This window comes from Hypanus sabinus, chromosome X2 (genome assembly GCF_030144855.1).
Source record: "Hypanus sabinus isolate sHypSab1 chromosome X2, sHypSab1.hap1, whole genome shotgun sequence".
NCBI lineage: Eukaryota > Metazoa > Chordata > Chondrichthyes > Myliobatiformes > Dasyatidae > Hypanus > Hypanus sabinus.
In genome coordinates, this window is record NC_082739.1 from 7286837 (window position 1) to 7309608 (window position 22772).

At 44.1% G+C, this 22772-nt stretch overlaps 1 protein-coding gene across 1 annotated transcript in view; it reads left to right on the forward strand.

Moving 5' to 3' along the window:
* The window catches only part of scn2b (sodium channel, voltage-gated, type II, beta), a 34760-nt gene extending 16741 nt beyond the window's left edge, over positions 1-18019 (forward strand). Inside the window, exons 2-4 of the mRNA XM_059957303.1 lie at positions 8427-8593; positions 16165-16375; positions 17820-18019. Of these exons, the coding sequence (XP_059813286.1) occupies positions 8427-8593; positions 16165-16375; positions 17820-18019 (578 nt within the window). The remainder of the gene's footprint in view (positions 1-8426; positions 8594-16164; positions 16376-17819) is intronic.
* The last annotated feature ends 4753 nt before the right edge of the window (positions 18020-22772 follow it).

Sequence of the window (22772 nt, forward strand, 5' to 3'; positions counted from 1 at the left end):
TAGGTGAGACTAGCTGAGAGTGAAAGTGGATGGGAAGGGGAGAGGGGATGATGTGAGAATCTGCAATTTGATAGGTGAAAGAGTTAAAGGGCTGAAGAAGAAGAAATCTGATACTATACAATGGACAGTATACCATGGAAGAAATGGAAAGAGGAGGGGCTGAATACTGATTGCAGCTAAACTCAACGGAAATCTGGCTGAACAGAACAACTCATTCACCAGTCTTGATCCTTTGAAACCCACTTCACCCAAAGCAATCTTTGAGCTATGCATTCAGTTGTTCATCTCATTGACCACAGTTTGCATGTGGTTCAGGTAGTAATCAAGTGATTAACACCTTTGCAGTCTGCATGCTCTCTCAGGAGATCCTCTTTCTTAAGACTGGCAATATCACTGATACCTCAATGGATCACTCCAGCTGGTTCTTTCCCTTCCCATTCCTCCTTCTCCACATATTCTTAATCCCATCACAGGACAGGCAACTCAGCCTTTGAAACTCTCACTTGCAGTTACAGAGAATACCATCTATTCCTTTGACTATTAAAATCCCTGTGGTTATTATATTCCTTTGCTCATTCCCTGCCCTGCTACAACACACACACAAAATGCTGGAGGAACTCAGTGGGTCAGGCAGCATCTATGGAGGGAAATAAACAGCCAATGTTTCAGGCCAAGTCCTTTCATCAGGTGCTATATAAGGTTTCCAGCATCTGCAGAATCTCTTTTGTCTTCCCTTCTCTGCTCCCTACATCCCACTCTTTAACTCCATAAATCCCAAATTCACTCTTGTCTTTTACTTTATGCTAACTCAGTCCCTCTCTTCCCCAGATGCTCTTCTCTTCTACCTTCCTTCCACATATGCAATGATGGGCAAGGCCCTGGAGAATATTACTGAGCAATAAGATAAAAGTACATGAAAGTGACAACACAGGTAGACAGGACAGTGAGGAAGGCATATGGCATTTCACTGTATGTTTCAGTGTACATATGACAAATAAAGCTAATCATGTTTTTTCTACTGAGGCTGTGTGAGACAAGAACTAGATGTCATAGTTTAAGGTGTAGGGGTAACATGAGGAGGAAATTCTTCATTCAGAGGGTGGTGCAAGTGTGGAACGAGCTACCAGTGGAAGTGGTGGATGTGAGTTTGATTGTAAGATTTAAGAGAAATTTGTATAAGTACATGGATGGGAAGGGTATGGAATGCTATGGTCTAGGTGCGATTGCTGGGACTAGAACAATGGTTCGGTATGGGCTAGATAGGCTTAAGAGCCTGTTTCTGTGCGACTGTGCTCTATGACTCTATCACTTTATGAGAAACTGGATAATTTGGAATGATTTTCCTTGGAGTGAAAGAGGCTGATGGGTAACCTTACAGATCTTTATAAAGTCATGATAGACATTGTAAAGGTACAACAATTTGTTCACGAAACTCAGCGATTGAGCGAGGAAACAAATTGTCAATTTCTGGGAGAACATGCAAACTCCACACAGACTGGATTGAACTGTGAGGCAGCAACTCTACAAACTGTACCAATGTGCTGCCCTTCTACCTTATCCCATGAAGTGCTTCCAGGGTTGGGACAGCATCTCTCTCCTCTTAACTCTGATTATCCACAGCCCCTTGTTACCACAATTCATTATGTACTAAATCTCTGTCAGAATGTTCTCTGAAACAACCCTGTAGGGGAGCGTCCAGGCAGTTTGTTAGTTTAGAGGTCATTGCAAAAGACTTCATAACTTTTTATTATTTATTATTATTAATGTTGTTTTGGGCTTTTTGGCAATATCTCCACTTCCAGCTCTCCCACCACTTATTTAAGGTGAGGGACATCAATCTTCCACAGTCAGCAGAGGTTGGTTCGACTGCACTGGAAGCGGAGATGAGGAAAGTGAGTCCCTCTGTCGCGTGACTCAGCTTTCACTGGCAATATAATTTCCTTGGTGGAAAAGTTCTGCGTTCACTGTCAATTAACTCTGGTTCTTAGTCCAGCAGACATGGAGGTGGATAGTGACAGCATTTCATCATTCAGATAGTTTCTTGTGGGTTTCTTGTTGAGCATTCACTTTTTGAATCTGATTGTTGAGAACAGCCCATGTGTTTTCTTGGCCATCTCCATTCTCCCAGTTTCAGATAATTCATTACCTAAGATCATTTGTATTGCCTTCTCTGTCCTCATCCTTTATCTATCCTTACTCCTCTGGATTATCAAAACGAATCATAGGCAGACAACCACCAATGGCCTGTGGCATCCAAATTCACTGAGGTCAGGATATAAGTTAATGGATTGTTGTCCATCCTCACCTCAAACTTGGCACCATATGGATAGTCACTCACCTTATCCACCACAACCTATTTCAATGCCAGGAACTCCAACTTGTGCATGGGATAGCTTTTCTCAGAGGGCGACAGACTCTGGCTGACAAATGCAACAGGTCTCAACTCGGTGCCCTGATCCTGATACAAGGCATCCCATAAGCCCTCTCTGCTGGCATCCATATGCAGTACACACTGCAATCGGGGGTCTATAAAAGCCAGCACAGGCGCCTGTGTCAGCTGCTCCTTCAGTGACTGAAAGGCCTCTTCATGTTTCACATCCCACCTCACTCCAAAAGGCTCCGAAGGGCTAAGATACTCTTTACCCTCCTCTCCTTTTGTCCTCCTCCCTTTCTTCCCCAAGGGAGTGTAACCACCCAGAAGCTGCTTTAAAGAGTGACTCGCTTTCGGGTAGCCCTTCACTAACCTCCAATAGTACCCACAGAACCCAAGGAACGAGCACAAAGTGCTGACAATCTGGGGCCTTGGCCATGTGGTTACCGCCTCCATCTTAGACAGATCCGTAACTACTCCAATCCGTGAGGCTATGTGCCCAACATAGCTGACAGATGTCTTACAGAACTGGCACTTGTCCAGGGAAAGCTTTAATCCTTCAGCTTTTAGGCGGCCCAGCACCTTCAGTAGCCTCGCATCATGTTCCTCCAAGGTGGACTCAAACACTATGAGGTCATCCAGATACACCAATACCTCAAGCAAGTTCATATCCCCCACCATTTTCTCCATGACCTGCTGGAAGGTTGTAGGGGCTCCCGATATGCCCTGGGGCATCCTTTCAAACTGGAAGAATCCCAGTGGACATATAAATGCCATTTTCTCTTTGTCAGCCTCACTCAGAGATCTGATAAACTCCACTCCTCAAATCCAGCACAGTGAACCACTTTGCACCACTCAGGCAGACCAGTGTGTCCTCAATTTTTGGGACCGTATATTGGTTGGGGATGGTAAGCCTGTCCAGAGTTTGATAGTCCACACACATCTGTACCTTCCCATTCTTCTTCCGGGCCACTTCTATTGAGGACACATAGGAACTTCTGGACTCAGTGATGATCCCAGTTTCCACAGATGTTGCCAAACGTCCTGCATGACCTCACTCTGAATGGGGTGTCCTCTGTCAACCCACATCAAACTTGTCAGTAGAAAAGACATCTTCCAGCTTCAACTTCTTCTCTATCAAACTCCTCTTCCAACCTGCAAAAACCGGGGAATCCACAAAGTTGAATGATTTAGCAGTCAACTTCCCCTTTTACAGAGAGAGTTTCTCCCCGGCTTATCTCACAGGGATACTATACATTATTGTCACCGGAAAGAGGTGCACCAGTGGCATCCCCCGCCTGAAGGTGATGTCCTTCTCCGAAGAGTCCCTGACACTCACTGTCACCTGTACATCCAAGGGCTTCTGCATTTTAGTCCTCTCCAGTACCCCAGCAGGAAAGCCTGACTCCTCTCCATGGCCTTCAGGAGCATTCACCATGAGGGCCTCGGCCTCAGGAATTCTGGGAAAATTTGGGGTTTCCCATCATTTTAGCTACTTCCCCAGGCCGTAACACGACTGGTTTGGACTGGGTGAATCCCTCGTTTATTCTCTTCATCCAGTCCAGCGCGGCCACACACTTCCTCAAAAGCAGCTCGGAACACCAGGTGAATGGACAAGGTTTTCAGAAAGTTCTCTCCAACCTTATCCTTGCAGGCTCCCACTAGCCTCCTCACAATTAGGAGTATTTGTCCCCACAAGAACTGAAGCTTCGCCCTTCTCGACCGGGTCCAGGCAAACCAACACTAATGTATCAAGGACCTCAGCTACTCCCACATCTGCCTCCAAAAATTCCAGCTTCAATGACAAGTAACCATCATATGGTTAGTCATCTGTACTAAGACCCCAGATCTCTAGCGCACTGAGTGGCGTCAATGGTAAATGCATCAAATACCGGTTGTAAAATGAATGGTACAGTAAAGTAACCCGAGAGCCAGCGTCGAGTATGTCTCTAGCACAAATATCTCAATCCGTAGCAATACACTGGAGCTTGGCCCCACTAAGACTTCAGCAATAGGGTTTTGTGATACATTGCTGGGAACATGCTTCTCCTGAGAAGCCTGGCCTTTCCCTCACTGGGTCTCTCCAGTTAGGTACTCGGGGGCTCACTCCCCAAAGATTTTCCCATCCTGAAGTGTCCCTCTTCACCACGGTTATATCAGACAACACCAGACCCCCTCCCCCCATTCTCTTGGGACCCCATTCACTTACAGCCATCTGCTTAGTCCGTCCTCTCAGGGGGCCAGACTCCCTGTCGGCTTTGTCATGTGGGGTGGTCAAACTCACCGATAACAACCGGGACATCTCAGACCTAAACTCTGCCATGAGCTCCTTCACCACTCCCCGGGGTGGACTATCTGTGGTCACTTCAGCCAAGGGGTCTACTACTGAGGATTGTACCCTGCTAATGGAGCCTCCCGCGCCTCCAACGCATTCTCCTCCTCACTTTCTTCTCTGATCAGCTCAACAAATAAGGGAGTGGGGTGCGCCTTACGAGACATTCGGAGACCCCAAGTAATCAGGTCTGGCGATTGGGCGCCTTTCGCCACTGGGCCCATTCCTGACTGATCCAGCTCTGTCGTTTGGATGGCCCCTCTATACTGCAAGAAATTCAGCTGCCTTTCTAGGTGAAAAACGTAGGTGGAAAGTTTCGCCCCCTTCTCCTGATACATGTTCTGAAACCCCGTCAGAAATTCCCTTGGGCTTTGTGTCGCGCCAAAAGCATTTTCTAGCACCTGCATGTAGCCCGCAGAGGTAGCAAAGGATCTGTTTAAGGATCTGTTTAAACAAAGGATGTGTTTAAGGATCTCAGTACATCAGCAGCCAGCCCTTTCAAACTCTCTACTGTCTTTTTCCGTCATCAGAGCACTGCCACTCATCCAGCATCTGAGAGTCTCACACTCCCCTTCCCCTTTAGGAGTGGGCTTCATTACTGAGAACATTCTCAGTGTACAATAGCTGGAACTTTGAAGCTGGGCATTTTTCCATTTATTCTCCAGGGTGGTAAGGGCCGCTACCAACTCAGAATGCTCACCCCTCACTGAAGAACTCATTAGACCTTCCAAATCAGTCCACTCCTTCCCCTCGCTCTGCAGAAACGAGAGCACCCTGCCTTTGAAGTTTCCACCCCCAGACTCAACCTGCGATTCGGCCCACTCGCCTTCATTCCCCTCCTCCCGGAAAGTCTGGACAGCCCACGGCACCCAATCGCCCAGGGCCCAGTAGTACCAGGCAGTTCCACTGCCGTTACGTCAGCGCTAGTCTAAACTGAAACGAAGTCTTTGCCCGTCATTTTGTCAAACCTCTGCTCCACAATTGTAACTTTGCCTAATGCTTTAACAGTACTTAAAGTTTGAATGAACAATTCATTGGGAATATGAGTGTCTACCCCACTCAATACACACGCATTAATTACTGGTAACCCCGTGGATTTGCACCACCGCTCAACCCCTGTAGCGTCCATACCCACGTAACGTTATCACTTTACCGGACAATAGTTTAACACAGGCTTAAACACACAACCCACTGGATCAATGCTCAGGGCAATCACACAGCATCAAATGAAATTGATTAGGGATGATACCCCCATCAAATGAAACCCCGCTGGTTTCCTTGACTGCGTAAGTCTAGGGAAGATACTCTCCAGTCGCGTCAAACTCGCGAGACTGAGACAGCTCTCCCACCCAAACCCCAGTTTGTGTGGATGCTGTGTAATTTGCTACCCTGTTACAACTCAGTACCAGGAAATAACAGACAGCACACTGCGTACGACTAAAGGAATTATATTTATGAACCTTACTTAACTAAATGGTTGGTGAAGAATAACAAAAAGAAAAGGGCCCATTCTAATGAAACAGTCAAACGTGCACAAGTTGGAGCTCATCTTGAACTTCTCTGTCACTCACGTGCCGGGTCCTCAGTCTGTGTGAAAGCACACACCACCTTCCGAACGTCGCTCGCAATCCATCTCCAACAAACGGGTCTCCCACCGGGTCGTATCCTACGACCGGTTCTCCCCAGTGTCTTCTCTCTTCACCTCCCGCCGAAGAAATGATCCAAGACCAACCTTAGTGTCCCTCACCAAAAAACCTCCCCCCAGTTCCACCATCCTAATTGGATGGCACACATTCCTCATCATCCCTTATCTTCAGCAATGACCCAAACAGTCTGAAAGCAGTACAGACGAACTGCTGAATGAAATACATACAGCATAACAGTAAAGATGTAAACCAGGCATTAAACAGGAGGAGCTGTAAAGACAGGATGCGATTCGGTTAAATATTTTGTGAGGAATGGATCCTGTTCTAATGCAGCATCCCCTGGGATAGGCCGAACTTAGCATCATTCAGTGAGAGTCCTGCAGAGTCAGCATTCCAGCTCGCTGCATTGGCCTCTGATTGATGCAGCGATTGGAGATATAGATTTTTTTTAAAGTGCAGCAATATGCAAATAGAACTGCAAAGGGAAAAGGCACAACTGCAAGATGACAGAAGCAGAAAAACTGGTGCAGTTCAGGGAGCTGAATGAAACCTGCATCATCAGGGCTGGTCATACCAGAGGCCTTTTCAAAAAGGGTGGTCTACCAACCAGATCCCAGACATTTCTGCTTCTCTCTCCTACTTAGAAATATTAAGTTTATTATTAACTTGAGTATTTAAGTATTACTACTACCATTAGGCAGGAGGTACAGGAGCCTTAGGTCCCACGCCACCAGGTTCATGAACAGTTATTACTCTTCAACCATCAGGCTCCTGAACCAGCGAGGATAACTTTACTCACCTCAATTCTGAACTGAATCCACAACCTAAGGAACACACACAAAATGCTGGTGGAATGCAGCAGGCCAAGCAGCATCTATAGGGAGAAGTACAGTCGACATTTTGGGTCCTACTGATGAAGGGTCTCGGCCCGAAACGTCAACAGTGCTTCTCCTTACCTGGCCTGCTGCATTCCACCAGCATTTTGTGTGTGTTGCTTGAATTTCCAGCATCTGCAGATTTCCTCGTGTTTGCGTTTTTATATCCACAACCTAAGGACTCACTTTCAAGGTCTATACAACTCATGTTCTCAGTATTAATTATTTATTTTTAAAAAATTTATTATTAGCTCTATTTGTCCTCTTTTGCACATTGGATGTTTGTCAGTCTTTGTTATGTATAGATTTTCATAAATTCTATTTATTTATTTTCCTGTAAATGCCTATAAGAAAATGAATCTCAGGGTAATAAATGCTAACATATAGTGGCAGTCCTTCAGATTCAAAGAAGTCATGATGCTGTGCAGTTCATCTGTGGACACGGAGGTGGCTCTGCGGTCCCAGTCTGGAAGCACAGAGTCTAGCACAATGGTGGCACTAGAAGTCCGTTGTGGTAATAATTGTGGCTGCTGTTCTGTGATGCCACTCATGGTTTTCCATCAGTTTTTGGCAGTGTCTGTCTTCAAAATTGGTGTCGGCTTCTTAGCACAGGGCTCGCCAATGGGTTCTGTCAGCTTCTAGTTCCCTTGGCTGGATGTCACAGTAGCGTAGGGTTTCCTTCACCGTGTCTTTGTAGCACTTGTGTGGACGACTTTGAGGTCTCTTTCCGGTCTCCAGTTCACCACAGAGCAGCTGGCGAGGCAAACGGTGGTCATCCATTCTGATGACCTGTCCCACCCACCGCATCTGGGCTCTGATGATCAGGGACTCAATGCTGGTGGACTCCGCGTGATCCAAGACCTCCAGCTTGGAGACACGGTCTTGCCAACGAATGCCAAGGATGGAGTAGAGGGCGCACATGTGAAATTTCTCCAGTTGTTTGATGTGTCATCGGTACAGAGTCCGGGTCTCACATCCATACAGGAGAGAAGGGATGACCACAGCTCTGTAGATTTTCAGCTTTGTGGAGTTGAGGACGTTGTGTTGATTGAGCACTCTGGTACGCAGCCTCCCCGGAGCCTGGCTGGCCTTACTGATCCTGGAGTCAATTTCTTTGTCCAAAGAAATTGACTCAATTCTTTGTCCTAACGCTAAAGAAAGATCTGGTTTTTGATTGCCTGTTTTCCTTTTGCTCCCTGTAGTCCGCCTCGGATCTGGGATGGAAGTCACAGTTACACCCAATGTTGTCAAGCTGAATGGGACATCAGCCAAACTGACCTGCACCTTTAACTCATGTTACGATGCCAGTGAGAAGCAGTTCTCCTTAAACTGGACCTATCAGGAATGTAATAACTGCTCAGAAGATCTCGTAAGTGTTCTGTATTTTATGGTTCAGTATTTGATTCAAAAGTGCTGAACAGTAAACATGGCTGGATTAATTGCTGAGGCACAGTGAGATAGATTACTGAATCCAACAACTACTTAAAGTGATCGAGGACTCACTGAAGGACACCTAGAATGATAGCAGTGTTTTTCCTTCAGCTGAATCAACATTCTGCGCAGTTAGATGTCAAGAACTCCTCAGTTCACCAATAAATGGGTTGGTGATAATTTGCTCAGTTAATCCATTCCCGAATTTGTAAGAGATTTATAAAAGGAACTAACAGAAATTTGCCAAACTTTACTATTCCAGCACATAAAAAATCAATGATAAAGAAGTATTAATATCAAAATGTAATCTTGGTAAATTGTTTAGTTACTTGTGTTGTGCTCAGTTGACCAATGGTAGGATTCTTGCCCGTGTGTCAAGAGATTAAGGCAATATTTATTGCTGCCTTCAATTTGAAAGTGGTTGTCTCACCAGATGAAGAATTTGGTAAGATTTTTAAACATAAAATAGGAAATTTGATATTTGAAATGATAGATTAAATTTCTTTAAGATATCCTTTATTAGTAAATGTACTAAAAGTGGTGTGTCACCAGCATCATCAAAATGGCCTACTTCTCTGGTGAAATTTATGTAAATTCTTAATTATTCAGAGGAAGTTGCAAAGCCAGAATTTAGACACAGAGACATAGACAAAGACTCAGGGAGCATGGAAAATAGGACCATAAAACAAAGGAGCAGAATTAGGCCATTTGGCCCATCAAGTTTTCTCCGCCATTCCACAATGGCTGATTTATTATCCCTCTCGACCTCATTCTCCTGCCTTCTCCCCGTAACCTTTGATGCCCTGACTAATCAAGAACCTATCAACCGCAGCTTTAAACGTACCCTTTGACCCACAATGTTGTGCTGAACCAGCTAAAAAGTAGTTATTTTTAAAACCCAAACACTAATCCCTCCAACCTACGCAATGTCCATATCCCTCCATCTTCCTTGCATCATCTCTTAAAAGCCTCTAATGTATTTGCCTCTACCACAATATCAGGCATCCATGACTCTCTGAGTAAAAATCTTACCCCTCACATCCCCTTTGAGCCTACCCCTCTCACCTTCAATGGATGCCCTCTGGAATTAGACATATCAACCCTAGGGAAAAGATATTCCCTGTCTACTCTATCTATGCCTCTAATAATCTAATAAACCTATCAGATCTCCCCACAGCCTCTGCCACTTCAGAGAAAATGACCCAAGTTTGTCTACCCTCTCATGATAACACATGCCCTCTAAACCAGGCAGCATCCTGGTGAACCTCTTCTGCATCCTCTCCAAAGCCTCAACATCCTTCCTATAGCGGGGCGACCAGAACTGTATGCAATACTCCAGATGTGGCCTAACCAGTTTTATAAAGTTGCAACATAACTTCTTGACTTTTGAACTCAATGCCTCGACTTATAAGAGCAAGCAATCCATAAGCTTTCTTAACCACCTTATCAACCTGTTCAGCCACTTTCAAATATACTTATCTCTGGCAGCAAAAGTAAACCGTTTCTCTTTCCATAGATGCTGCTTTACATAACAGTTTCCAGTTTATATTTCAGATGTTCAGTATCAGTTGTATTTATTTGCTTTTACTTACTGAGCCATTTCTGAATGTAGTTAAAAGTTGACTACATTACTGAAGGTCTGCAGGCACACACAACTCCACACCAGGGAAATACCCTGACTTCATACTTTAAAGGGTATCAGTGAAGCAGATAGGATTTTGCAGAAAATCAGTAATTTCTCAGTCACCGTTGCTGTTACTAGCTTTTAAATCCAATTTATTGAATTTTCATGGAACTATAGAAAAACAGGCCTCTAAGCCCCACCAAGTTCGTGAAGACATAGAGACCCATTTATATAACAATCTTACCTGAACCCTTTTTGTTCCCCTCATATTCCGATCAAAGCCTTTATCCCAGGCTGTCAATGAGTAATACCAAAGGACATCGTCTTTTTAGCTCCACTATGGACAGTTGCAAGCATGACTGTGGAAGAGGAGGGCTGGGCATGGGGCTAGCTAACCCATCCCATTAAAAACCTAGTGTTATGTTTGGTAATTCCAAAGCATAAAACTAATTGAAAGCAAAAAATAGCAGAGCCAGAAATGTGTGTCTTAGTTTCATCTTCTAACTTTAAGCAAGGCGCACACTTGTGACGTGGTGGCATAATGACGTATGCCATTCACGTACTTTTACGTATGAACTGCAATGAATTATTTTAACAAACAAAGAAAGCTTAATCAATCCATATTTATAATATTACTCAAATGTTACTGAACTACTAAATACACAACATTCAGTGCTACAAAACACCAACAGAATCTCCAAAGACCTCACTCCTGGGAGAGAAAGGATATGCAAAGAAAATGGGCTACAGCTGGGGAAAACTTAAAAAACCTGACTAGGGCAAAGGCCTCTGGGAGCTGCTGTTGCTGGCCTGTGCTCCAGTATTGGGTAATGGGCTTAAAGCTAAATTGTTTTAAACTGAGTGGAGGAATGTTTAGAGGTGGGGTTTGTTTTCCACACAGAATGGTAGGTGCTTGCAAAGCACTGCCAGGGGTGGTGGTAGAGGCAGATACTTCAGGGGCATTTAACAGACTCATAGATAGGCATATGGGGCAGCATAGTAGCATAGTGGTTAGCATAAAGCTATTACTGCCCCAGCGACCCATGCTCAATTCCTGCCACTGTCTGTAAGGAGTTTGTACTTTCTCCCCGTGATCATGTGGGTTTCCTCCAGATGCTCCAGTTTCCTCCCACATTCCAAAGACATTCTCGTTGGTAGGTTAATTGGTCATTGTAAATTATCCCATGATTAAGATCGGATTGAATAGGCAGATTGCTGGGCTTTGGGAGGAAACTGGAGCACCAGAGAAAAATCTATTTAGTCACAGGGAGAATGGGTAAACTATTCACAGATACAGCCTGAGGCCAGGATCAAACCTGGGTCACTGAAGGTGTGAGGCAACAGCTGAAACACTAGCCGCCCCACCCCCCCCCCCCCCCCCATCCCCTGGTGGGACCATCTGACTAAATTATTGATAAAAACATGCATATGGTTCAGCAGCCATTGGACAACCTCGTTCTAGGAGCAACCACCTGGAAAGTGGGAGGGGGAGGATCAGAGAGGAAAAGGAAGAGGGCTGGGGACATGAAGGATGAGGGAAAGAAGTGCAAAAGTCTGAGGGAAATAGTAAAGGAAAGGGAGGTAGGAATGTTGAGGGAGAGCCATCTCAAGCAGGCTAGCAGGGCTGAGAGAATGTGGGTGAAATTGTGTGTTTGTGAGTGTGTATAAATACATGAGTGTATACATATGAGTGTGCATGTGTATATACATACACGTGTGTGTGTGTGTGTGTGTGTGTGTGTGTGTGTGTATATATGTAGTCTGTGCTGCAGAGACTGGTTGCTGAAGAGATAGCAGATGCATTGGTCATGATCTTTCAAGAATCACTTGATTCTGGCGTGGTTCCAGAGGACTGGAAAATTGTAGATGTCGCTCCACGCTTTAAGAAGGGAGGAAGGCAAAAGAGAGGAAATTATAGGCCAGTTAGTCTAACCTCAGTGGTTGGGAAAGTGTTGGAGTCCATTGTTAAGGATGCGGTTTCGGGGTACTTGGAGACTAATGAGAAAATAAGTCAAAGTCAGCATGGTTTCTGTAAAAGGGAAATCTTGCCTGACAAATCTGTTGGAGTTCTTCGAGGATGTAACAAGCAGGGTGGACAAAGGAGAGGCAGTGGATGTCATTTACTTGGATTTTAAGACGGCGTTTGATAAGGTGCCACACATGAGGCTGCTTAACAAGATAAATTCCTATGGCATTACAGGAAAGATACTCACATAGATAGGGAAATGCCTAACAGGCAGGACGCAACGAGTGGGAATAAAGGGGGCCTTTTCTGACTGGCTGCCAGTGAATAGTGGTGTTCCTCAGGGGTCAGTATTGGGACCACTACTTTTCACATTGTGTGTCAATGATTTAGACAATGGTATTGATGACTTTGTGGCAAAGTTTGCTGGTGATACGAAGATAGGTGGAGGGGTAAGTAGTGCTGAGGAAGCAATGTGATTGCAGAAGGACTTAGACAAATTGGAAGAATGGGCAAAAATGTGGTAGGTGGAGTACAGTGTCAGGAAATGTATGATAATACATTTTGGTAAAAGGAACAATAATATGGACTATTATCTAAATGGGGTGAAAATTCAAACATCAGAGGTACAAAGGGACTTGGGAGTCCTCACACAAGTCTCCCAGAAGGTTAATTCACAGGTTGTGTGTGTGGCCAAGAAGGCAAATGCAATGTTGGTATTTTTTTCAAGGGGAATTGAATATAAAAGTAAGGAGATAATGCTGATGTTTTATAAGACACTGGTCAGACCACACTTGGAGTATTATCAACAGTTTTGGGCCCCATATCTCATAAAGGATGTGTTGTCTTTGGAGAGAGCCCAGACGAGGTTCACAAGGATGATTCTGTGAATAAAGGGGTTAACATTTAAGGAGTATTTGGCAGCTTTGGGCCTGTACTCACTGGAATTTAGAAGAATGCAGGGGGATCTCATTGAAACCCATCAAATGTTGAAAGGACTAGATAAAGTGGATGTGGAGAGGATGTTTCCTATGGTGGGGGTTTCCAAAACACAGCTGTGGAAACCAAGACCATGGGTATATTTAAAGTGAAAATTGATAGCTTCCTGATTGGTCAGGCCATCGAAGGTTATGGGGAGAAGGCAGGTGTATGGAGTTGACTGGGATCCGGGATCAGCCATGATGGAATGGCAGAGTAGACTCAATGAGCTGAATGGCCTAATTCTGCTCCTATGTCCTATGGTCTTACAGTCTTACTCGGTGGTTGTTGCAGAGTGTGGGAGGATCAGAGTCATAGGGAATTTGAAAACAAAGAGGAGCCGATGTAGAGATGGTAAAATCACCGTGGATGATGGGAGCAAAAATTGGGACGCGGGCAACAGATTTTCAGATCTGTTCAGTCCAGAAGATTGGAACAAACTTCCTGAGATAGAATTTAAGAAATAGGAGCAGGAGTAGAGAATTCCAGAAATTTGCCAACCCCACGTATTGTAAATAAATAAATCTTCATCTGAATCCTAATCTTCTACTCCTTATTGTGTGACTGTGACTCTGATTTTGGGTGGTAAATATTCTCCCTGTGTCAGAGAGCTTAAGATAAAAGAACCTTAGAAAGAAGTGATCATAATATGATCAAATTCACCCTGAATTTTGAGCAGGAGAAGCTAGTCAAATGTATCAATATTACAGTGGAGTAAAGGGAATTACAGAGGCATGAGAGAGGAGTTGTCCAGAAGTGAAAAGAACACTGGCAGGGATGACGGCAGAGCAGCAATGGCTGGAATTTCTGGAAACAATTCAGAAGGCACAGGTTATATACATCCCAAAGAGGAAGAAGTATTCCAAAGGAAAGACACAACTGTGGCTAATAAGAGAAGCCAAAGAGAAGGCATATAGTAGAGCAAAAATTAGTGGGAAGTTAGAGGATTGGGAAGCTTTTAAAAACCAACAGAAGGCAACTAATAAAGTCATTAAGAAGGTAAAGATGGAATACAAATGTAAGCTAGACAAAAATATTAAAGAGGATAGCAAAAGTTTCTTAAGCTACGTAGTGTAAAAGAGAGGTGAGAGTGGAAATTTGGACCGCTGGAAAATGATACTGGAGAGGTCGTAATGGCAGACAAGGAAATGACGGACAAACTGAACAAGTACAATGCATCAGTCTTCACTGTGGAAGACACTAGTAGCATGGTGAAAATTTCAGATGTCAGGGGTCATGGAGTGTGTGAAGATTCCATTACTAGGGAGAAGGCTCTTGGGGAATTGAAAGGTCTGAAGTTAGATAAGTTACCTGAACTAGATGGTGTACACCCCAGTGTTCTAATGGAGGTGGCTGAAGAGATTGTGGAGGCATTAGTAATGATCTTTCAAGAATCACTGGATCCTGGAATGGCTCAGAAAGAATGGAAAATTGAAAATGCCATTCCACTCTTCAAGAATGCAGAGAAGTAGAAGAAAGGAAACTATAGACCAGTTACCCTGACTTCAGTGGTTGGGAGAATGCTGGAGTTGATTCTTAAGGATGAGGTCATAGTCGCCATGGTTCTCTCAAGGGAAAATCGTGCCAGACAAATCTGTTGGAATTCTTCGAAGAAACAATAAGCAGGATAGACAAAAGAGAATTGGTTGATATTGTGTATTTGGATTTTCAGAAGGTCTTTGACAAGGTGCCACTCATGAGGCTGCTCAATAAGCTACGAGCTCATGGTACTACAGGGAAGATTCTAGTATATATAAAGCAGTAACTGACTGGCAGGAAGCAAAGGGTCGGAATAAAGGGAGCTTTTTCTGGCTGGCTGCCGGTGACTAGTGATGTTCCACAGGAGCAATCCTTTTTACATTATATGTTAATAACTTGGACGATGGAATTGATAGCTTTGTTGCAAAGTTTACAGATGATATGAAGATAGGTGGAGGGTCAGGTAGTTTTGAGGAAGTAGAGAGGCTACAGAAGGACTTAGACAGATTATGAGTATGGGCAAAGAAGTGGCAGATGGAATACAGTGTCGGGAAGTGTTTGGTCACGCACTTTGGCAGAAGGTATGAAAGGATTGACTATTTTCTAGGTAGAGGGAAAATACAAAATACTGAGGCACAAAGAGACTTGGGAGTGCTTGTGCAGGATTTCCTAAAGGTTATTTTGAAGGTTGAGTCTGTGGTGAGGAAGGCAAATGTGATGTTAGCATTCATTTCTAGAAGATTGGATGTAATGTTGAGACTTTATAAAGCACCGGTGAGACCTCACTTGGAGTATTGTGAGCAGATTGGACCCCTTGTCTTAGAAAGGATGTGCTGAAACTGGAGACGGTTCAAAGAAGGTTCACGAAATGATTCCGGGATTGAATGGCTTGTCATATGAAGAGCGTCTGATGGCTCTGGGCCTGTAATCACTGGAATTCAGAAGAATGTAAGGTGACCTCATTGAAACCTATTGAATGGTGAAAGGCCTTGATAGAGTGGATTTGAAAAGAATGTTTTCTATGGTGGGAGAGTCTAGGACCAGAGAACACAGCCTCAGAATAGAGGGGCATCCTTTTAGAACGGAGATATGGAGGAATTTCTTGAGCCAGAGAGAGGTGAATCTGGAATTTTTTGCCATAGGCAGCTGTGGAGGCCAAGTCTGTACGTATACTTAGGCAGAGGTTGATAGAATTTTTATTGATCAGGGCATGAAGGGATACAGGGAGAAAGCAGGGAATTGGGGCGGAGAGGAAAATTGGATCAGCCATGATGAAATGGGGGAGCAGACTCGATGGGCCAAATGACCTAATTCTGTTCTTATATCTTATGGTCTTATTTATTTTGTATTTTTATTGTAGCTTATAGTAATTTTTGATATGTTGCACTGTACTGCTGCCATGAAGCAACAGATTTCATGACATGTGCCTGCGATAATAATCCTGATTCTCATTCTGATTTTATAGTTTGTCCAATTCCGCCGCCGGGTCATCATCTCCAAAACAGACCGCTTTTTGGGTCGCGTGGAGTGGTCCGGCAGCCTGGCAAGGAAAGATGTTTCTGTCACTATTCATGACATCCAGACTAGTGATGAAGGCATTTACAGGTGTTACGTCTTAAACCCTCCTGACCGGCACAAAGGATTGGGGACCATCCGTCTGAGCGTGGTCACAGAAGGTATCGTCAGAAAAACCTCTCACCTGTCAGTACCTTTCCTCATTTACCATTTGTCGTAGCACAAAGCCAGGCCCTTAGGCCCACAACAACAACTAGCACCTACAGCACTGTGTCTTAGGCACATACTGTATATATAGCTAGGGCCACAACGACTTTTGTACAGTACTTCAGTCATTTTATGTATCGTGCTGTACTGCTGCAAAAAAAATCATGACATATGTGAGTGATTCTGATATGGGTCTCTATTGCGGACTGAGAGTGGGAAGGGATCAGGGAGAGGGGAATCATGGTTGGGAAAAATGGAGGGAGAATGGAGGGAGCAGGAACCACCAGAGAAAAATTCTGTAATGATCAATAATCCAATTGTTTGGAATCAAACAACCTTGCCTGGTGTCTCAGGGCTGGGTATGTCTGCACCCATGCCAGCCCGTACCCCTGGCACTCCTCTGCCACCTGACACACACCCCAACCCATGGCACTGCACCCTCACCATTCTTAACATCTTTTGCTCCCGTCAGATTTACAAACTTGCTCTCCGCTCCACATTGAGAAATACAGAAGTGGGCAAAAGTTTAAGGATCCTATTTATATACAGTATATATGCCTGAGACTTTTGCATAGTATTGTACCTACACTAATCCGATGCCAATTCCACTTTATCCTTTCCACAGAAAGAGGGAGACCAATACATCTGTGGGGGGGGGGCAAGGGGTGGGTATTTACAAACTTTAAAGCAGATTGTTTCCCTGAAAAGATGCACGAGAAAATAGTAGGAGTTAGCCACTTGATCCTTTAAATCTGTCCTGTCATTCAATAAGAGCATGGCTGATCTACCACAGGCCTCAACTCCTTCTTCCAGCCATTTCCCCGCAATTCCATAAATTAAAAAATAATTATCCACTTGCTTCTTAAGTGCTTATAGCCTCCACCGCCTTCTGTCCTAGAGAGGAAGTCCACTGATGCTGCCATTTTTATGCCTCGTGCCGGAAAAAGTAGACTCAGAAAATGGTGGAGGAATTCCGCGGGTCAGCATCTATGGAGGAAAATATTGTATGGAGTCAACATTTTGGGCCAAGACCCTTCATCAGGACTGGAAATGAAGGAGGCAGAAACCAGAATCAGAACATGTGGGAGGAGGGAGATACAAGGTGGCAAGTAACAAGTGAGACCAGGTGAAAGGGAAGATGGATAGGAGGAAGAGAGGGGATGATGTGAGCTGATAGGTGGAAGAGGTAAAAGGCTGAAGAAGAAGGAATCTGATTGGAGAGTATGGTGGACCATGGAAGAAAGGGAAGGAGGAGGGGAATCAGAGGGAAGTGATGGACATGAAAGTGGGAGAAGAAAAGCGAAGGACAAGAGGGTAACCAGGTTGGGAAGTGTCCCCATCTGCAGAATCTCCTGTGTCGAGTGGTAGACAGTTGCTAACAGGTGCTCTCTCTTTCAGTGGCTCCTGAGCGTGACTCCACCGTCGCTGTAATCATTGGCGCCTCCGTTGGTGGATTCCTTGCTGTCGTCATTCTGATTTTAGTAATAGTGAAGTGCGTGAGGAGGAAAAAGAAACAAGATAACCAATCCGAAGATCAGAAGACTGAAGAAGAAGGAAAAACGGACGGGGAAGGCAATCAGGAAGAAGAGGAAAAGTAAGGGCCATGGAGTCAGCTGGGTCGCAGGCTCAACAGCCTCTCCAAGTATTGTATTTTATTTATTTTATTGGATGTAGGGTGGTTGCTAAGGTTAATGTTTACCGCCCATCCCTAATTGCTCTTGAGAAGGTGGTGGTGAGCTACCCTGCTTAACCACCTCAGTCCTTCTGATGACACCCTCTTGGGCATTGAGGTCCTGAATCTGGACCCACCAACAACGTAACACACACAAAATGTTGGAGGAGCTCAACAGGTCAGGCAGTTTCTATGGAAACGAAAAAACCATCAACATTTCAGGTTGAGACCCTTCATCAGGACTGGAAAGGAAGGGGGAGCTGCCAGAGTAAGAAGTTGGAGGGAGGCATCAAACTCCACTTCCTTTCTGGTCCTGATGAAGGTTCTCAGACCAATATGTTGATGTTTTATTTATTTCATGGACGCTGCCTGACCTGCTGAGTCACTCCAGCATTTTTTGTGTACTGCTCTGGATTTCCAGCACCTGCAGAATCTCTCAAGTCAATGACAAAATGGTGCTCTGTTTCCAAGTCAGGACAGAGTAGAACCACAAGGGGAATCAGCAGATTATGTTATTCCCAGGTCTTTGCTACCTTTGTCCTTGATAGTAAAGTTCCCATGTTTAAGAAGTCTTGTTAGAGCAACCTAGCTAACCACAGGGCAGCATGGTAGCATAGCAGTCAGCGGATTGCTTTATAGCACTTCCAATCAGGGTTTAGTTTCCGCCGTTGCCTGTAAGGAGTTCATATGCTCTCACTGTGACTGCATGGGTTTCCTCCAGGTGCTCCGGTTTCCTCCCACAGTCCAAGCGGTTAAGGTTAGTGAGTTGTTGGCGCCAGAAGTGTGGCGACACTTGTGTGCTGCCCAGCCCAATTTCCGCTGATTTGATTTGATGAAAACGATGCATTTCACTGTCTGTTTCAATGTACATGTGACAAATAAAGCTAATCTTTTAGCTGAGCAAATGCAGGGCACTTGTGTCAATGTTACACTCTAAGCTATAATCTTCAAGCAGGGGCCAGAATGAGCATTTCAGATGGGGGATGAGAAGCTAATGCAACCGGCTGGTTTGTCTTGGATGATGCCAAACTTCTTACTGGAATCTTGGGTGGTTGTAAAAGACCCCAGAACATTACTTTAATGCAAAGAGAAGATCCCCCAATACAGACCAACATACTGCATATTCCTCAAACAATATGACCAAGAAGCAAATGATCTGATTGTTATTATCATGCTGCTCGTAGGTGGTTGGTTTGAAAGATACATTTTTAATGCTGTGGCACTGAGCATTTTTAATGCTGTTTTATAATTGATCTTTTCATTGAAAACCCAACATACATAAACGAGAAACAGTAGATGTACTATCCTTAGATTTTCAGAATGCATTTGATAAGACATTGCAGCAAACATCAGTAAAGAAAATAGAAGCGCATAGCGCAGGAGGTGACAGATTAAGGGGTGGCACTGTAGACTTGCAGTTAGCACAATGCTTTACGGCATTATCTGTAAGATCATGGTTTGATTCCCACCATGGTCTTATCCGGGTGCTCTGTTTTCCCCCCACTTTCCAGAAGATGTATTGTTAGGAATGGCGAGTTGTGGGCATGCTATGTTGGCACCAGAAACATGGTGACACTTGTGGGCTGCCTGGCACAGTCCTCACTGATTCAATTTGAAACAAACAACACATTTCACTGCATGTTTTGATGTACATGTGACAAATAAAGCTAATCATTATCTAATCTTTATCTTTCAATTCTTCTCCTTCTTCTTCTTCTTAAGCCCATCACCCTTTTTAGATCATAGGCTACTGACAGCAACTTGCCAGAGTCCTCTGTCCTGGACCAATCTCTCAAATTGTCGCTAAGTGTAGTCCATCTTCTTAGATCCTTTCTCTCCCAGGATGAGGTCTTTGAAGCTTCTGCTGGCATTTCTGTAGCTCTGAGTTTTTACAGGGTGGGGTTGCTAGCCTCGTCCAACCCTCCTCCTTTCACAGCCGAGCTTGGGACCATCCATGGTGGACTTTATCTTCAGGTTGGTGCAGGTAGAAGATTGCTTGGTTAACACAAAATGGAGTCTTGGCATAAATAGGTCTTTTTTTCTATTTGACAAGATGTAATGAGTGCCAAGGGATTGCTGCTGGGATTTTAATTTTTGTGATTTATCCAAGTGATTTTGATGAGGGCACAAAAGTTACAGTTGCTAACCTTCCTAACAACACTTGGATAGGTAGGAAAGTAAGCTGTGGAGAGGACATGGGGAGATTTCAAGGAATATAGATGGATTAAATGAGGCAATGATCTGGCAAATGAAGTTTTATAAAGCAAAGAATAAAAAAAGAACTATATTATATAAATGGTTGCAGAGGGATCTAGTCTGCGATTCAGCAAGCATGTAGGTACTGTAAGCATTTGTTTTTTTGTTTGTTTTTTTTTATAGAGATACAGCACGGAACAGGCCCTTCTAGCCCTTCAAGCTGCTGCACCCAGCAACCCCCCCACCCTCCGATTTAATCCTGGCCTATCACAGGACAGTTTACAATGACCAATTAAGCCAGCAATCAGTAGATCTTTGGACTGTGGGAGAAAGCCAGTGCACCTGAAGGAAACCCACTCGGTCGCGGTGGAAAATATGCAAACTCTTTACAGGCAGCGGTGGGAATTGAACCCAGGTTACTGGTACTGTAAAGCGTTGTGCTCACCACTATGCTACCGTCCCACCCCAAAAATTGGGAAAACTCTCAGAATGAAATAGTTTATTGTTTTTGGAACTGAATACAAAAGTTGGGAGATTCTGCTTCAGTTATGTCCGACTTTAAGAAGACTACATCTGGAGTACTGTGCAAAACATTGGATTTGTTATAGAAAGAAGAATATTAATATGTTAGAAACTGTTCTGAGCAGGTAAACTGGACAAAGACCTGGAATGGGTGGATCTGCTTATGAGGAAAGTTTGGATGGAATAAGATTGTTTCAGTCAATTCCTCTCTAATTCTTCTAAACTCGAGAAGTGGTTGCTGGGGTTTAGTAGAAATAAAGAGGAATTCACTGAACCAAAAATAATATTGAAAGGTCTTGACAGAGTGAATGTGAAGATATTTTCTCTTTATTTTTTATTATTATTTATTTAGAGATACAGCACATAAAAGGCCCTTCCGGCCCAAAGTGCTGCACAGCCCAGCAACCCACCTATTTAACCCTAACCTAATCACAGGACAATTTACAATGACCAATTAACCTGCTATTCAGTACGTCTTCGGACTGTGGGAGGAAATCAGAGCACCCAGAGGAAACCCACATGTTCACGGGAGGACGCACAAACTCCTTACAGGCGGTGTCGGAATTGAACTCCAAACTCGGACACTGCAACTGAACTCCGAACTCAGAAGCCCCTAGCTGTAATATTGCTGCGCTAACTGCTATGCTACGATGGTGCCCCTTATGGGAGCATCTGGGACTAGAAGTCAAAGGTTAGCAATAAGAGTCACCCATTGAATACGGTATAATGCAACTGTTTTACTCATAAATGATGATCATAAATCTTTGGACCTTTTTCTGACAGGTTGGTGGAAACAAGTCAATTGCTACTGTTAAGGCAGAGGAAGACAGACACTTCATAAGCAAAGAGGTGGAAATTACCATAGGTAGATGAGAGTGCAGAACTGAGGATACAATCAGTTCAGCCATAATTTTATTAACACATGGAGTGAGTTTGAGGACCAAGTTCTATATTGGTGCAAAAGCTTGTTCACTCCTTCTTTGTAAAACAATGCGGAAGCAAGAAACCCAATTGTTTCTGGCATTGAGATTCCAATTCATTCTAGCTTTGTTCTAACTGAGTTTTGTGTTTGTAGGCAGCACTAGGGACAGTGAAACATGGCTGAGGATGACCTGCCTCTGTTGACGACTGTTGGTCTTCATGCTTCACGGGATGTTACCGATTCTCTTCCATGCTGCTTTACATTAAACACGAGTGCTGATGTGCCCACCTTCTGCTGCGCTGCAAAACTGCGTTCGATCCATCGTGCATGCCGTCAACCTCCAAACTGCGCGCAAGTGATACCACTGAACATGGCAGTATTCAACGCAAGCACTAGCTTCACACCATCAGCGTAAATACAATGCTAATTATCATGCCAAGTGCCATATGAGTGTGGTGAATTATAACTAGGGTGTTAATTGTGCACGCTTTAACTGAGCGTCAGTGAGTAGGTGGCACATTACAAGTAAAAATAATATACACCCTGCTTCGTTATTCATTCAGGGGAACGTAAATATAGTTGTTTTGCTTATTCACTGTTTGGGAGGTTAGCATTGCCAGCAAGGCCAGTATTTATTACCCTTCTCTAATTGCCCTTGAGAAGTTTTTGGTGACCTGCTTTCATGAACCACTATTGTCCTTCTGCTGTAGTTGATCCCGCGCTGTTGTTGAGTAGGAATCCCACCAGAGAAGGTGTTACCATCTTCATATTCCCACTTGACTCTGTCCCTCAGTAGTGAGTAAATCACATGTGATAGAAAAAAACTAATGTTGCAACCAATTCCGTACATTTTCCAGCAGGCAGGTTCAATTAAAATTGCTGAAGGCGTATGTATGTGTTTGTTTTTAAGAAAAGAATAGCACCTCAAAATATCTATTGTAATGATTTGGAAGACTCCAATTTCTTGGTAGGGTGTGCCTAAGGAATCCTGAATATATCACAGGATACTTCTTGTCCAATTTATCCAAGATCAGGGGAA